A 17,121-nucleotide genomic window follows, 5' to 3' on the forward strand; every position below is an offset into this window, starting at 1 on the left:
GGCCATATGTTATATAACACCATCTATAGATAGCCTCATGTCAATTTAGGACAAGTTTTTCCACTGAATAAATTTCTCTGAAGCTCATGAGAAAAACAGTTGGTTTTCATACCTTTTTAGATTTTGGAACTGCAGCTATATAAAGGGTTTTGGAACTGTATGCTTTTTATAATTAATGTAAAGATTTGTATATGTTGTAGAACTGAATTCAGTATTTCAGAGTGTTTTTACAGTTTTAGGGCTGGAAGAGGATCATCATAACTTGAATTTTACCAGGTTAAATTTTGCAGGAAATTTTTGGAGGAAAAAGACTTACAAATGGAGTTAACTCTGCTGAGTTAAGGCTCAGGTGCAGTGTAGTGTTCTGTCATCTTGTATCTGCCTGATAGGAACACTGCCCTCAATTGAGAGCATCTATGTGTTTTTATCTAATCTGTTTAAAGAAGACAGAAGGCTTAAAACAGCTGTCTTTTGACATTGACCACTCATGTCCACTCATTGTAAGTTATCGTAAGAGTCAAAGAGATGTAAGAAATGGCCTCTGTCAGAGCAAAGATTTCCCAAGTAAATTGTGGTCTGGGCACTTCTTAAAATACTCTGTGGCCAGTCTAATAGGTAAGTGTTCCAAAGAAACGGAGAAAGTAAGTTTTATACAAAATTGTACATATGAGTTATGTCAGGGAAAAGAAAAACATTTTAAATGTTTTTTTTACATCTTTTTCTCTGTAAAGAAATATACCAAAATTATTAATGGCCATTATCTTTTGGATTTGGGGTGATCCTAATACAGTCATTTTTAATTTTTGTTAAATCAACACTCGGTGGATATCTGGTCACTGTTGTGCACTGAGAATACAAAGACCAATCAAAACCACCTCTGATCTCAAAGTGCTTTTAAAATATTATAGTGACTACATATAATTATTTGGGGTTACTTTCATAATGGCTTAGAATATAAGAGGTGGGTTTTTTTTATTACTGTTGTTTTGGGGGGCGGGTGGAGAGGGAGAGAGATGGACTTTTAAAGGGAAAAAATGGGTCCTGCCAGTAAAGACCTTAATAACTTGAGGATGAGAACAAAACTTGTGTTAAGTGGGGCACCTGGGTGGCTCAGTTGGTTAAGCATCCCACTCTTGGTTTCGGCTTGGGTCATGATCTCAAGGTTGTGAGATCAAGCCCCGCATAAGGCTCCTCACTCAGCATAGAGTCTGTTTCAGATACTCTCTCCCTCTCTTGCTTGTGTGTGCGCTCGCTCTCTCAAATAAAGAAATCTTAAAAAAATAAAATTAAAAAAAAAATTTTGTTAAGTACTGTAGGTAGAATTCTTTGAAAACTTTAATGTTTAGTTTTACAAGATATATTTCACTTTTTATAAGCATGTATTTGTATTAAATATAAAAGTATATATTTTCAGCTGTTAAAGAATCATTGAATACAGACCTACAAACAAGAAAAGAAAAAGATACTTCAAATGAAAACCGACAAAAATTAAGAATATTTTATCAGGTAAACATAGCTGGCCCTTATTTTTTAAGTAATCATGAAGTGCCTTTGTTTTTGCATGTTACTTCTGAAATATTTTGGCATATTTAAATGAAAAGAATGTCTCTAATTTGGCTTTCTTTGTAAATTGTTTTAAGTATTTCTAAAGGTGATGTTGAAACAAAATACCTTGAGATGTTTAAATTGAAGATTTGCTGTTTTTTGTTTTTTGTTATTTTAAAGTTCCTTTATAACAACAATACAAGACAACAAACTGAAGCAAGAGATGACCTACACTGCCCGTGGTGTACTCTGAACTGTCGCAAACTTTATAGTTTACTCAAGCATCTTAAACTCTGCCATAGCAGATTTATCTTCAATTATGTTGTAAGTGACTTTTCTTGTTTTTCTTTATATAAGACAATCTGACTTTGAAAAACTGTGCTTCCTGGGGCACCTGGATGGCTGTTTGTTAGGCGTCTGCCTTCCGCTCAGGTCATGATCCCAGAGCCCTGGGACTGAGCCCCACATCGGGCTCCCTGCTCAGCAGGAAGCCTGCTCTCCCTCTCCCTCTGCCCCACCCCCGCTCATTTTCTTTCTCTCAATCTCTCTCTCCTCTCTCTCAAATAAATAAAATCTTTTATTTTATTTATTTTTTTAAAGAATTTATTTGACAGAGAGAGACACAGAGAGAGAGGGAACACAAGCAGGGGGAGTGGGAGAGGGAGAAGCAGGCTTCCCACTGAGCAGGGAGCCCGATGCGGGGCTCGATCCCAGGACCCTGGGACCATGACCCGAGCCGAAGGCAGACGCTTAACGACTGAGCCACCCAGGCGCCCAATAAAATCTTTAAAAAAAATAAAAATAATAAAAATAATAAATTGTTCTGCACAAAATGCCAAAATCTTTGCATTTGAGGGATTGCCATATGCATGAATTACAGTGATTCAGTTTACGTATATTTGCATAGTGCATCTATGTTGACTTATAGAATCCTCACATCCGTTCTTTGAATTGATTTCTTTATTCTTAAACAAGAAATAATTTGTACAAAGTGACCAAGCCAGTAAATGTCACAGCCAGGATTTTAACAGATCTTCTTGACTCCAGGTCTTCTGACTTCCCTTTCACCATTTTTGTATGTGTGGCTCATTTTAGTTTTCAAAACATTAAGAGCCCCAAGTACTTTTTAATTAATTAAATTAAAGTGATAGGTATTTAGGGTAGAGATAATTAATATTTCCTTGTTCTAAGCATCTTGCCATTCTTGTTACAGTATCATCCAAAGGGTGCTAGAATAGATGTTTCTATCAACGAGTGTTATGATGGCTCCTATGCAGGAAATCCTCAGGATATTCATCGCCAACCTGGATTTGCTTTTAGTCGCAATGGGCCAGTAAAGAGAACACCTATCACACATATTCTTGTGTGCAGGTAGGTAAAAAGGTCATAGAACAAAACCCATTCTCTGACTTATTGGTGATGGTGGAGGCACAAACGAGAGCTAGACAGAACTACTGTTTAGGGTGGGAGTCATTATTTTTTTTTTTTAAAGATTTTATTTATTTATTTGAGACAGAATGAGAGAGAGAGAGAGCGCGCACATGAGAGGGGGGAGGGTCAGAGGGAGAAGCAGACTCTCTGCTGAGCAGGGAGCCCGATGTGGGACTCGATCCAGGGACTCCAGGATCATGACCTGAGCCGAAGGCAGTCGCGCAACCAACTGAGCCACCCAGGCGCCCTAGGGTGGGAGTCATTATTTCAGATTATTAGCTAAGTGTCTGAGGTGGTTATACTGCTTTATAGCCTTCCCCAGCCCCTGTAGTGATTTTCTCACTTCCTCTTTAGAACTTTTTCCTATGTCTTAAATCTTAATGTCACTACTGCTACAGTGATGAGAGGGATTAAAGAATTCTCCCAGTGGAAGTTAGTGTGCATACCTAGAAAGGAACCTGTACCAGAGGAATGTACTCTATTTGAGAGGTGTAAAATAGAAAGAATCCCATCCCTGTCATTTAATGTTACATCAATATTTTTCTTTTCATCAGACCAAAACGAACAAAAGCAAGCATGTCTGAATTTCTTGAATCTGAAGATGGAGAAGTGGAACAGCAGCGAACGTATAGTAGTGGACACAATCGTCTATATTTCCATAGTGATACTTGTTTACCTCTCCGTCCACAAGAAATGGAAGTAGATAGTGAAGATGAAAAAGATCCTGAATGGCTAAGAGAAAAAACCATTACAGTGAGTATTAACTATTATCACCATTGACTGTGATTTTAGAATCTTATGAAGTGATTCATGCTTAAAAATTATTAGTTGTGTAATATGGATTAAAGTCTTAGTGTAAAGGACCTCTTTCTAAATGATGGAATTCAGGAATCCACAATTTTTTTTTTTTGAATCCACAATTTTTGTAATTGTGTCATTTAAACAGTTACCAACTGAAGGACATATAAAGATTTTCTTGTGATTCTGTATCATGTTTTTGGTCTTTTTGAAGTAGGCAACTACTTTATAACTTAGGGTTTCCATTTTAAAATTACTTAAATAAAAGTTCTGTTAACAAATGTTGCCACTTTGCTGTATAAATGAGTTGTGATATTAAAAAAATTCTGTTTATGACAGTCTCAATTTTTTCTTAGAAATACCAATTTTGTTTTTTCTGTATTTAATAGGTATTCTTTCTTTTTTTTTTTTTTTTTTAGCAAATTGAGGAATTTTCTGATGTTAATGAAGGAGAGAAAGAAGTGATGAAACTGTGGAATCTCCATGTCATGAAACATGGGTAGGGTATTTCTAAATTTAAATATTCTATTTCCTTTATGCTCTTCTTGCTGCTTCACATTCTGTAAATCTTATGTTTGAATCTTATTTAAAATTCCATTGGCTTAGGGATGCCTGGGTGGCTGGCTTAGTTGGTTAAGCGTCCAACTCTTGATTTTGGTTCAGGTCATGATCTCAGGATCGTGTGATCAAGCCCTGTACTGGGCTCTGCACTCAGTGTGAAGCCTGCTTAAGATTCTCCATTTCCCCTCTCCTCCTCTAAAAAATATTAATAAAATTAGATACAGTGTGCCCTAAATCTTACCCTAATCCAAAGTATTATAACTGCAGAAAGAAAAATGGTTTTATGTAAGAAAGGTGTTAGTTCCATCTAACAGCAGTTTTCATTTTTATTATGTCCCTTTTTTTAAATGACCCAATTTTATTTTATTGCCAAGGATTTAAAAAAATAGTATGTCCCTTGCTACATACCTGGAAATCTGAAAATTGCTTATCATATTATTACTACAGTTTTTTAAAATTGCTTAATTCTGGAGAATAAAATATAAGTAGCTTTTCTGATTTCTTACTACCATTGTATAATGGTCAGGGTAGAACAGTACTTATTTCTTGTGCCATTATGGCTAAAAGTTATCTTCCAGAGCGTTGCTTTTCCTGCAGATCTCCCTCCTTCCCTGTATGTGAACTATTTGCCTGTCAATGCACATATTTTTCTTCTGTACCTTTATTATTATTAGATCCTCATTTAAGGCTTTCTTCTATAACATAAGCAACCAGATTTTTTTCAATTATAATGAAATAAATGGTAAGGGGCACTTTTGTTTCTTTACTCTTTGGGAGTAAAAAGGAATTGGTACATAGTTCCAGCCCAGATGTCTGGGGTGCATGGGCCATAGCCTTTTTTTGTACACTGCCTTAAGCTAAGAATAGTCTTCACATTTTTAGTGGGTTGAAAAAAAAAAAAAAAAAAGACAACAGATCGCACATGGCTTACAAAGCTTAAAATGTTTACTCATCTAGCCTTTTACAGAAAATATTTGTCTGGTTCTTGGTGTAGTGATTAAAACTCAGCTATGAATAATTTCTGTATTTCGAAACTTAGGTTAAGTCTCTTTTTTCTTTTGTCCTGATATGTCAGTTTCAAGATGGAATTTTAGTCCTACTGTTACTTTATAGGGTTCCATTTTCATTCCTTGATCTAACTCTGTTAGCATAACAGCTATTGGAGTTCATGCTATACTAGCATTATAAAGTGGCAGGTAGGGCGCCTGGGTGGCTCAGGTGGTTAAGTGTCTGCCTTCGGCTCAGGTCATGATCCCGGGGTCCTGGGATCGAGTCCCACATTGGGCTCCCTGCTCCTTGGGAGCCTGCTTCTCCCTCTGCCTCTCTTTCTCTCTCTGTCTCTCATGAATAAATAAAATCTTTAAATAAATAAATAAATAAAGTGGCAGGTAGTTGGGTAAACTTTAGATTTTAAAATCTCTGCAGGCAGAGACTGTTGAATCACAGATCTGTACTTCTGAAACAAATAACGCAACATATTTTAAGAAAAAAGGAAAAGAAGAAGATAACAGGAGAGGAAGAAAAGGGGAGTATGTCAGAGGGGGAGACGAACCATGAGAGATGATGGACTCTGAAAAACTGAGGGTTCTAGAGGGTAGGGGGTGGGGGGATGGGTTAGCCTGGTGATGGGTATTGAGGAGGGCACGTTTTGCATGGTGCACTGGGTGTTATGAACAAACAATGAATCATGGAACACTGCATCAAAAACTAATGATGTAATATATGGTGATTAACATAACAATAAAAAAAATAAAAAAAAATCTCTGCAGGCAGGCGCTTTTTTTTTTTTTTTTAAGAAAGATTTTATTTATTTGAGAGAGCACAAGCAGGGGAGTAGCAGAGGGAGGGGGAGGAGAGAGGGAGAAGCAGCCTCCCCACTGAGCAGGGAGTCCGATGTGGGGCTTGATCTCAGGACCCCTGGGAACATGACCTGATTTGAAGGCAGCCGCTTAACCAACTGAGCCACCCAGGCGCCTCTGCAGGCAGGCCTTACAGACTTTGTTGGACACTCAGTTTCAGTGGGTAACTGAGCAGCCATTCTCCTGTTTGGTTTAATTTGATTTTTTCAAATTTTATTCATTGTGGGAGCACCCTACTTGCTTACTATCAACACAGCCACACTGTAACCACATTTGTTGTGACACCTTCAAATTTTTTTTTAACATGGCTTTTTTCCCCTGTTACATCGAAAAATAATTGGCATACATCACTGTAAGTTGAAGACATACCATATGATGGTTTGATTTACATTTATTGTGAAATGGTAACAATAGATTCAGCTAACATCCCTCTTCTCATATAGGTACAATTTAAAAAGAAAGAAGAATAAAGGAAAAAATTCTTTTCTCCTTGTGTTGAGAACTCTTAGTATTTACTCTTTGAACAACTTTCCTGTATATCATATAACAGTGTTAGCCGTTGTCCTCACGTTGTACGTTATATCCCTAGTACTTTATTTGGTAACTGGAAGTTTGTACCTTTTGAACACCTTCCTCCAATCTTCCCTCCTCCCACTTTCTGCCTCTGGTACCCACAAGTTTGATGTCCTTTTCTATGAGTTTTGTTATTGTTTTCAAATTTATTTATTTTTTTAAGTAATCTACATCCATCATGGGGCTCAGACTCACGACCCAGAGATCAAGAGTCTTGTGCTCCACCAACTGAGCCAACCAGGCACCTCTGTTTTTCCAGATTCCACATATAAGTGAGAGCATACGGTGTTTGTCTTTCTGGCTGGCTTAGCGTAATGCTTTCAAGGTCCATCCATATTGTCACAAATGTGGCATCTTCGTTTCTTTAAAGGTTTTCCATGAAGTGAAAATGCAGAGAAACACTGCTTCTGAACTAGGAAAGTATGTCAAAGTCAAGAAAGAGACTAAAGGGGGATAGTGTGTATGTAGAGAGTTAATGAAAGTGGTGTTGGCAAGAGAAAATGCTCTCTACTTTTAATACTGCTGTATGCCATTTCATTAGGGCAAACAGAAATGACATCTGTTGAAGTTCTGATTAAATTAAATCTCTTTAAATTTCTAAAATGGTAAGTCCATTCAGGTCATTGAATCTCAGATTCACTGTAGTTTTACTGATTGTTAAATCACTTATTGGTCTATCATAGTTACCATGTTGCATTTGACAAAAATGCTTTATATCACTATTGATATTTGTGTTATTTTTATTAAATAGGTTTATTGCTGACAATCAAATGAATCATGCCTGTATGCTGTTTGTAGAAAACTATGGACAGAAAATAATTAAGAAGAATTTATGTCGAAACTTCATGCTTCATCTAGTCAGCATGCATGACTTTAATCTTATTAGCATAATGTCAATAGATAAAGCTGTTACCAAGCTCCGTGAAATGCAGCAAAAATTAGAAAAAGGAGAATCTGCTTCCCCTGCAAATGAAGAAATCACTGAAGAACAAAATGGGACAGCAAATGGTTTTAGTGAAATTAACTCAAAAGAGAAAGCTTTGGAAGCAGATGGTGTCTCAGGGGTTTCAAAACAGAGCAAAAAACAAAAACTCTGAAAAGAAGAAACCTAACCCCATGTTATGGACAAACACTGAAATTGCATTCTAGGGAATTCAGCCTCTAGGAAGAGTTTTGTTTTCGTTTGTAATCATAGGTTTCAAACAGGCACTGTTAGATGAAGTAAATGATTTCAACAAGGGTATTTGTGTCAGGGCTCAACTTCACTTCGTCATGTAGCATTACATGTATGTCCCTTTCATTGATGTCATTACAACACTCTGGTTTGAGCATGAAAAGCAATAGTTCAAAGAAAGTATTTTTAACTTCAGCAATTGTCTTATGAAATATATTGAATTGATAATCTAGAAATTATTTCATATATTTAAATTACAATGTTTTTTGCATTTGTGACTGGCCATTTTTCTACTTTGTAATTGTGAAACCTTTTTTGGGGAGGGAAAATTGGAGGGTGATTCCTTTTTAGAAATTGAAGATTTTTGGAAATTATGTTGCATTATTATTTGCAATCAAACCTTGATCCTTGATTTTGAAATCATTTATCAATTTGGAATGAGAAATTACAACGTAAGATTCTTTACAGAAGTTCATTTTACAATTTTAAAATAGCACTTCTTCATCTTATGCCTGTTTGAGAAAATGTCAGTTTTTCACATTGTTGACCGTGAAATGTCGTGTTGGCTTACAAGGTTACTGACCATTTTGTTTTCATGTGGATACTTTTACTGCCTTGCTCACCCAGTATATTCTTTTAAACTTGAACATTTGCTGTTTTGGATTTGTGGGGTTTTTTTTTTTTTTTTCAGTATGGTAATCACATTGAAAATTCAGCTGTCCACATCTTTTCATTATAAACCAAGGGAAGAACGAGTTTGGGATTTTTAAGATGCCACTTTCGAGGAAGGAAATGTTCTATAAAAATGAACCAGAAAATGTTATAACTTGTTTTTTTCTTTGCAAGGATGTCTTTGTAATGTATTTCATGATTAGAATATCCAATACAGATAAGCTGACTTGAATTGTTGTGAGCAATTTTGCCCTGTGATATATGTGTTTTTATGCACATATTTGCAGTTGGATTTTCTCCAACAGAAAGTGGTTTCACTACTGGCACATTAACAAGCACCAATAGATTTTTATTCCAACTCCAAGCACTGTGGTTGAGTAACATCACCTCAATTTTTTATTATCCTTAAAGATAATTGCATTTTCATATTCTTTATTTATAAAGGATCAATGCTGCTGTAAATACAGGTATTTTTAATTTTTTAATTTCATTCCACCACCATCAGATGCAGTTCCCTATTTTGTTTAATGAAGGGATATATAAGCTTTCTAATGGTGTCTTCAGAAATTTATAAAATGTAAATACTGATTTGATTGGTCTTTTAAGATGTGTTTAACTGTGAGGCTATTTAACTAATAGTGTGGATGTGATTTGTCATCCAGTATTAAGTTCTTAGTCATTGATTTTTGTGTTAAGAAAAATAGGAAAGAGGGAAACTGCAGCTTTCATTACAGACTCCTTGATTGGTAAGCTCTCTAAATGAGTTACAGTAAACTCTCATCATGCCTCTGGATAGTGAATCTCGAGCATTTCTCTCGGGCTTTAATTTGCTAAAGCTGTGCACATATGTAAAAAAAAAAAAATAGATTATTTTAGGGGAGATGTAGGTGTAGAATTATTGCTTACGTCATTTCTTAAGCAGTTATGCTCTTAATGCTTAAAAGAAGGCTAGCATTGTTTGCACAAAAAGTTGGTGATTCCCTCCCCCAAATAGTAATGAAATTACTTCTGTTGAGTAAACTTTTTATGTCATCTTATAATAAAAGCTGAAAAATCCCTTTGTTTCTATTTATAAAAAAAATGCTTTTCTATATGTACCCTTGATAAGAGATTTTGAAGAAATCATGTAAGATGATAAAGCATTTGAATGGTACAGTAGATGTAAAAAAAAAAAAAATTCAGTTTAAAAGAACGTTTGTTTTTACATTAAATGTTTATTTGAAATCAAATGATTTTGTACATAAAGTTCAATAATATAAAAGCTGTATTCTGTTTTGGTTTTGGTTTTTATTATTATGCATTGTTAATGTGTGTACTAAGATTTTCGTTTGGCTTAGGATAGTAAGGGTCCAGAAAAAGTAACACCCATCGGTCAGTTAATAAGAAATTAAGAAAAAAAAAAGTACAAAATCCTACATTCAGTTCTAGTAACATCAGTTGCAACTGGCATGTTATTTATGGTAATACTTAAAATTTTTTTTATAATAAGTTCAGAGTAATGTCAGTGTAGCTGTCAGCCTAACAGCTATCCATCTTTGGTTGTAGATTTTTTCTTTTTAATGAAAAAATTTATCTTGGCCTTCAGAAAGTTTATAGAGTGGGATACAAATGAGAATTTTAAAGTAAAATGATATAGTGTATAATAAAATCATACAACATTCTGTGAGGTTGGTTGTTGAAGCTAACTCTGGAAGAGTTAGGAGAAACTTTACAGAGGAGCTGACAGTTGAGCTCTTCTTTATTTACTGGTAATAGCGTGTCTCCTATACACCTGCTGTGTGTTTTTTGAGCTGAGTGCCCCTCTGTGCTTCCAACGCTCGCTCTAGGTGTTTATTCTAAACACTTGCTTTCTCCTTACATTGCAAGGTCCACCTCACTTACCTTAGTACTGCCTAATGGTTTTAGTTGGTGCTCAGATACGTATTTGGTGACCTGAACTGAGGGTTTTACAAGCTGTGCTGAGTTTGGATTTCGGGCAGTAAGGAAGTACTTGGAGATTGACAGGACACAAATCAACCTGTGTTTTTGGCGAGCCATGGCTCTAAGAATTGGAGAATGGAGAAGCTCTGCACAGGAAGAATCCACCACTAGGATGCTATTGAGTAGTAGCCCAGGTGAAATACTCAACTACTAGAACACTACCTGTCCTGAAGTACATGCCTGAGAAGTCCTCGGTCAGTGCTGTTGCAGGGCAGAGGGGCGATGAAGCCAAGGAGAAGGTTTCAGAGAGGAAGCAGTAGTCCTGCAGCACAGAAAATGAGTCAGATGGCAACTTCAGGGTAGTGACATGATAGGAAACAGGTTTAAAGTGTCTAGTACATGGGAAATGAGATGGAGAGGCTTCACACATGAAGAGTATGTGAAAATGGGGCCATACCATACAGAGACAGGCAAAGTTAAGAATTCTGGGGAGAGTGGATGGGAGGGTTGAGCAGGATTGCAGACATACAGAAGCCAAAGACAAGTTACCAGAAAAAGGAAGGAATGAGAGCAAGAACACAGATGGATTCAGCTTGCTGTCATTAGAAAGTGGTTTCACTACTGGCATATTAACAAGCACTCAAGACCCTTCTGGTGGCAAAATGGGTACAATGTCAAGAGAGAGCGAGCAATCTGGTACTTTAATAAAATCACAATGCGGGGCGCCTGGATGGCTCAGGGTTAAGCGTCTGCCTTCGGCTCAGGTCATGATCTCAGGGTCCTGGGATCGAGCCCCACATCAGGCTCCCTGCTCATTTGGGGAGTTTGCTTCTCCCACTCCCTCTGTGATCTCTCTCACTCTCAAAAATCTTTTAAAAAATAACAATGCATTCAGCCTTTGCTCTAACAATTCCATCTTTAGGTAGTTACCCTACAGGTAAACACATGTAAAATTACAAATTGTTACCACTGTTGAAAACGGATTAGACACAAGTCATCAGTAGGGAACTGGCTACATTATACAAGCCGTGTAAGTGGAATACTATACAGTAATAAAAAAAAAAGGGTCAAGAAGGGTTTGGGTTTTTTGTGTGTGAACCAATGTGAAACAACTGCCAAGATAAAAGGTACAGAACAGTTTCTGGTGTGCTCCAAATTTTTTAATTGAAAAGTTAATAATGTGCCCATTTTGTTTGGGTTATAGCATGTCTAAAGGATACATAGAGACAGCTGCTTTTAGGGAAGGTAATCTGGAGAAAACAGATGAGAGGCAGGCTTTTCACTGCCATTTTTGAGACATCTCAATTTACCCATTTTAAAAAAATTTTATAGTTCTTATATTTAAATCTTTTTAAAAATTTTTTTAAAGATTTTATTGATTTGAGAGAGAGAGTGAGTGAGCATACAAGCAGAGGCAGAGGCAGAGGGAGAAGCAGACTCCCTGCTGAGCAGGGAGCCCGATGTGGGGCTCAATCCCAGGACCCTGGGATCATGACCTGAGCCGAAGGCAGCCGCTTAACCAACAGCCACCCAGGCGCCCCTCTAAACAATTTTTAGTACAGAAAATAGAAAAGGGAGTTCAAGAAGGATGATGTTCTCATTGGGAAAAAGGCAGAAGGGATGAGTGTCTAGTACACAGCTTAGAACACAGTAAATTTCTAGTAAGTGAAACAGGAAGTTCATTGTCAAAAATAGTTTCTAAAAATTCAATTTATATTTTGTTAAAGTAACAAATAGTATGCCCCTCCTAGAAAAGTGGAAATATGTGAGGTTCTGTTAATTATGTCAAGTACCATATTAAAGCAGAGATCTTACCATTAATGGTTCCTGGGTTGTTGTCAATAAAAATCATACTCTTTCTGACCTGACTTCATTTATCTCCCCAGTCTTATCTCAGTATGCAGTCCCCCCTCCAAACAAGTGGAGTCCCAGGGCACAGCAGAATCTAAGTACATACATGCACTCTGGTGTTCTCAGTATGTAGTCTATGATCCAATTCCTGGACCATCTTCTGTTCCTATGTACTAGTTCCTATGAGGGTATGGTCCATTTTTATATAGGAATAAAAATTTACTCAAGTACATTCTGAGACAAATGTAAGATCGTTACTTTAACGTCACATGGGATCATTCTATAAAGCTGGTTCTAGACAGCAGGGTTGATACCTCCTGGACTACTGTATTTTATCTATTTTCCCGTTTTTGACTACCATCCTACCCACGTGGCAAAGCTTCAACCAGGGGCCATGTGCAGGTGCACCATCATATTGTGTCCAAGCTACTCCATCCTTTTTCAGAACCCAAAGAGCTTCTACCTGCCTTTCTAGCATGCGGCCACTAGCAGCCATTTTTTCATTCATCTATTAAATATGCCAACGCTTGTCCCAAGCAGGGAATGAGATGTTGAATAAGACTCAGAACCTGTTTCAAGGATTCTCCCGGGGCCTCATGGGTCAAAACCAGAGTCACTTTTCTTTTTCCTTCTGTCCCTGAATAAGCATCTATTTCTTTAGTAGATTCATTGCTTGTAACTGCAGAGAAAGGGTGAAGTTATAAAGGTATCAGGAGAAAAGCTTTTTATATTTTGACACTTAAATTTATGAGTCACCTAGTGCACTACCAAACTATAGCAGGGATCCAACTGAGATTTTCTTTTGAGTGGATTCTGTCTATAGTGTCCCTATTTCTTTTATTTGGGGGGTTAGTTCTTCTGTGAGGCTTTGTAGTCAGACCAGGGTTACCATGTGAGTCATTAGGCTTACGGAGACTTACTCACTCATTAAATACTTACTGAGCACTTACGGTGAGCGCTGTGAATTGTGCAAGACTGTTGAATCACAGATCTGTACTTCTGAAACAAATAACGCAACATATTTTAAGAAAAAAGGAAAAGAAGAAGATAACAGGAGAGGAAGAAAAGGGGAGTATGTCAGAGGGGGAGACGAACCATGAGAGATGATGGACTCTGAAAAACTGAGGGTTCTAGAGGGTAGGGGGGGGGGGGATGGGTTAGCCTGGTGATGGGTATTGAGGAGGGCACGTTTTGCATGGTGCACTGGGTGTTATGAACAAACAATGAATCATGGAACACTGCATCAAAAACTAATGATGTAATATATGGTGATTAACATAACAATAAAAAAATAAAAAAAAAATACTTACTGAGCACTTACTATGGCCTTTGCCTTAGCTAGGCATGTTTATACAAAGATGTATAAGCCAGACATTGTTCCTGTCCTCATGAATCTTAAATTCCAGAGAGGGAAACATTCAACTATCTTTTAATAAACCACATTCCAAGGTATCTAATATCAAAGTAGTGTCCTGGGGGACAGAGGCTAGTGTGGACACTACCCTTAGAGTGGTGGGAGAACTGAGAGCTGATAGGCTTGGATCTGAATGCCAACTTTGGTGCTTTTGCAGCTTCAAAATGCAAAAAGTTACTTAAACACACTGAGTGGGTTTCCTCAACCATAAAATGAGATTAAAATGCCTCCTTCCAAAAGATACCTAGCACAGTAACCTGCTCTTGGTTTACATCACCATTTCCTTTCCTACAACCAACTTCAATCTCCGTGCTCACCTCCAAAGAGAATCACACGCTCCATTGTATAAACTTCTTCTTCCACAGCTATTTTCAGAACATGGAAAAGTCTCCCGAGATTGTATTGACATAGTCTAATTCTCCTACAAAACTACACGCTTTCTAACATTGCCTTACGTAAGATTAGTAAGAAGAGGGGCGCCTGGGTGGCTCAGCTGGTTAAGCGACTGCCTTCGGCTCAGGTCATGATCCTGGAGTCCCGGGATCGAGTCCCACATAGGGCTCCCTGCTCCGCGGGGAGTCTGCTTCTCCCTCTCCCACTCCCCCTGCCTGTGTTCCCTCTCTCGCTTTGTCTCTCTCTGTCAAATAAATAAATAAAATCTCTAAAAAAAATTAGTAAGTAGAAGCAAAATAGAAAGGTCGACTTTGTTTAAATCAATATTAAATTTCATGAGATTAAAAGCTTTTATGAGAGATTAGTCTTATTTTACTGAATTCAGTTTTTGTCTTTTAAAAAGAAAAGGACTAGTCTTTGTTTAAAAGTATGTGTCAAGGGCGCCTGGGTGGCTCCACTGGTCGAGCATCCAACTCGCTCAGGGCATGATCATCAGAGATCTAGCCCCACGCTGGGCTCCGTGCTGAGTCCGCTTGTCCCTCTCCCTCTGCTACACCCCCTCACACACACACACAGCTCGCACACACCTGTGCTCTCTCAAATAAATAAAAATCTAAAAAAAATTTTTTTTTCATTTTTAAAAAAGAATTTTTCAGATGGCCATATGTCAGGCGATGCGGGGTGTTGAGTAGATCCCCGAGTTGTGTACTTCACAGTACACACATCTGTAACGAGATACCCCAACAGCACTGCGAAATGGTGTCACCCATTGGGCAGTAATACACATTTTTCACATTTCTTTTTGTTTTGTCTGCAAAACAAAATAATCAAACCTGACACCTATTGGCACTTTCATTTTATAAAAGTACAAAAAGAGCAAGGAAGATTATTTCAGAATAAAGGATAGTCTTCAGTAGAACACATTTAGATCTGCAAAACAATCATGGTGGGGACTGACAGTTAGTTACTTTGGAGCAGTTAACTCCCAAGTTACTGCCTTCATAATAAAACCATTTTGTTTTTTAAAACACTCACACACACCAAAAAAAGCCTGAGCTCCGCTGACACCAATTACATCAGAATTTTTGCTGTTTTTAAAAGCTCTCCAGGAAATGGAGAGAGCACGAGCAGGGCAGATAGGCAGAGGCAGAGGGAGACGCAGACTCCCCGCCGAGCAGGGAGCCCGATGCGGGGCTCGATCCCAGGACCCTGGGACCAGGACCTGAGCCGAAGGCAGACGCTGAATGACTGAGCCACCCAGGCGCCCCTATGTTTCACTTCTTGTTCTTGCCCTAATCCTTCATATATAACAGAGGCCCTCAGATGCTTACTTTTTACCTTTCGACAGGCAAATCCCTCATAAAGGCTCTCTTTACTGTTTGTCTCTACTTACTATTCCATTTTTATGTTTTGATATTAAAATATATAGCTTCTCTGAGAAAAGGGAGAGCCTGGGTGGCTCAGTCGGTTGAGCATCTGACTCTTGGTTTCAGCTCAGGTCGTGATCTCAGGGTCCTGGGTTCGAGCCCCGCATTGGGCTCCACGCCTGGTCCCTCTTGCCAAAGGACCACAAAAGGGGCAGCCTCGTAAGACAGAAAACTTGTCGCCCACCATGGCTCTCTTCAAACCAAACACCACTGTACAGGGTTGAATGGTAGCCCACAAAAAGACATGTCCACATCTTGGAACATGTGATGTGGCCTCATTTGGAAAAAGAATCTTTGCAGATATAAATAAGCTAAAGATCTTGACATAAGATCGTTGCAGATTACCTGGGCGGGTCCTAAATCTGGACAGGTGTCCTTGTAAGAAGCAGAGGGGCCATGAGAAGCCAGAGGCAGAGACTGCAGTTAGGCGGTGGCTAGCGAAGGAGGCCCTGAAGCCTCCAGAAGCCAGCAGAGGCAGGGAAGTCTTCTCCCTAGACCCCTGGGAGGGAGCCCGGTCTTGCCAACATCGGGATTTCAGACTTCTGGCCTCCGGAACTGTGAGAATCAATTTGTCTGTTTAAGCCACCCAGACTGTGGAAATTTGTGATGGAAGCCCTAGGGAACTACAACTACAGAAAAGACTGTGTCCTGCCCCTGGTCCAGGCCAGCAAAGGCCAAGTGGGGAGCCCAGATTTCCACACTCATGAGGCTATAACAAGATACCCCAACAGCACTGAGAAATGGTGTCACCCACTGGGCAGCGATGAAGCCACCCACCTCCGTGGTGAGAGAAGAGCCTGGACCTCCGCCCCCACCAGCAGTCACAGGATCGCTCTCCCTCTCTCTGATATGGAGCCTCAGAAAAAAACAGTGGAGACTCCAGACTTTTGCCACTGCCTAGAGCAACGAGGCCACCCCCATCGCAGCGTCCGTGGAGACTACACAAGGAACTGGAACTCCCCTGCCCACGCAACCAATAACAAGGGCTCCCCTCTTGGCTGTCAATGCAGGTCAAGGGGAAGCCATCCTTCCATCTCCATGTGGCGGTAATGAGGCAGTGCCCCTCAATCTTTTCCTGTTGGACCGGCGTCAAAAAGCCAGCTGAAAGAGAAGGTTTAAATAAGATCCCAAGTCTCAGAACATAACACAAAATGCCCACGTTTCAGTAGAAAATCACTTGTCATCCCAAGAACCAGAAAGATCTCAAACTGAATAAAGAAAGACAACAGATGCCGACACTAGGCTGACCAAGATATCTGAATTATCTGACAAAGATTTAAAAGCACTGTATTAGAATGCTCCAGAAAAGCAGAACCAATAGATGATTATAGAAGCCGAGAAGTCCCAAGATCTGCTGTCTGCACACTGGGGACCCAGGAGAGCAGGTGATATAGTTCAAAGGTCTGAGAGCCAAAGGTGTAGATTCCAGTCCAGATATGAAGGCCCCAGAACCAGGAGCACTGAGGGCAGGAGATCCATGTTTGCTCAATAGAGAGCAAATTC

At 38.8% G+C, this 17,121-nt stretch overlaps 1 protein-coding gene across 2 annotated transcripts in view; it reads left to right on the forward strand.

The window, feature by feature from the left end:
- Positions 1 to 9,878, forward strand: part of SUZ12 (SUZ12 polycomb repressive complex 2 subunit) — a 43,209-nt gene extending 33,331 nt beyond the window's left edge. For both annotated transcript variants that reach the window (XM_025851085.2, XM_025851086.2), the window contains 6 exons: positions 1,415 to 1,506; positions 1,726 to 1,869; positions 2,759 to 2,916; positions 3,531 to 3,729; positions 4,194 to 4,273; positions 7,519 to 9,878. In XM_025851085.2, coding sequence (XP_025706870.1) covers positions 1,415 to 1,506; positions 1,726 to 1,869; positions 2,759 to 2,916; positions 3,531 to 3,729; positions 4,194 to 4,273; positions 7,519 to 7,864 — 1,019 coding nt within the window. In that variant the 3' untranslated portion in view covers positions 7,865 to 9,878. The remainder of the gene's footprint in view (positions 1 to 1,414; positions 1,507 to 1,725; positions 1,870 to 2,758; positions 2,917 to 3,530; positions 3,730 to 4,193; positions 4,274 to 7,518) is intronic.
- The last annotated feature ends 7,243 nt before the right edge of the window (positions 9,879 to 17,121 follow it).

This window comes from Callorhinus ursinus, unplaced genomic scaffold (assembly GCF_003265705.2).
Source record: "Callorhinus ursinus isolate GAN/ISIS: 27379988/994484 unplaced genomic scaffold, GSC_fseal_2.0 scaffold34, whole genome shotgun sequence".
In the NCBI taxonomy this organism is placed as follows: domain Eukaryota; kingdom Metazoa; phylum Chordata; class Mammalia; order Carnivora; family Otariidae; genus Callorhinus; species Callorhinus ursinus.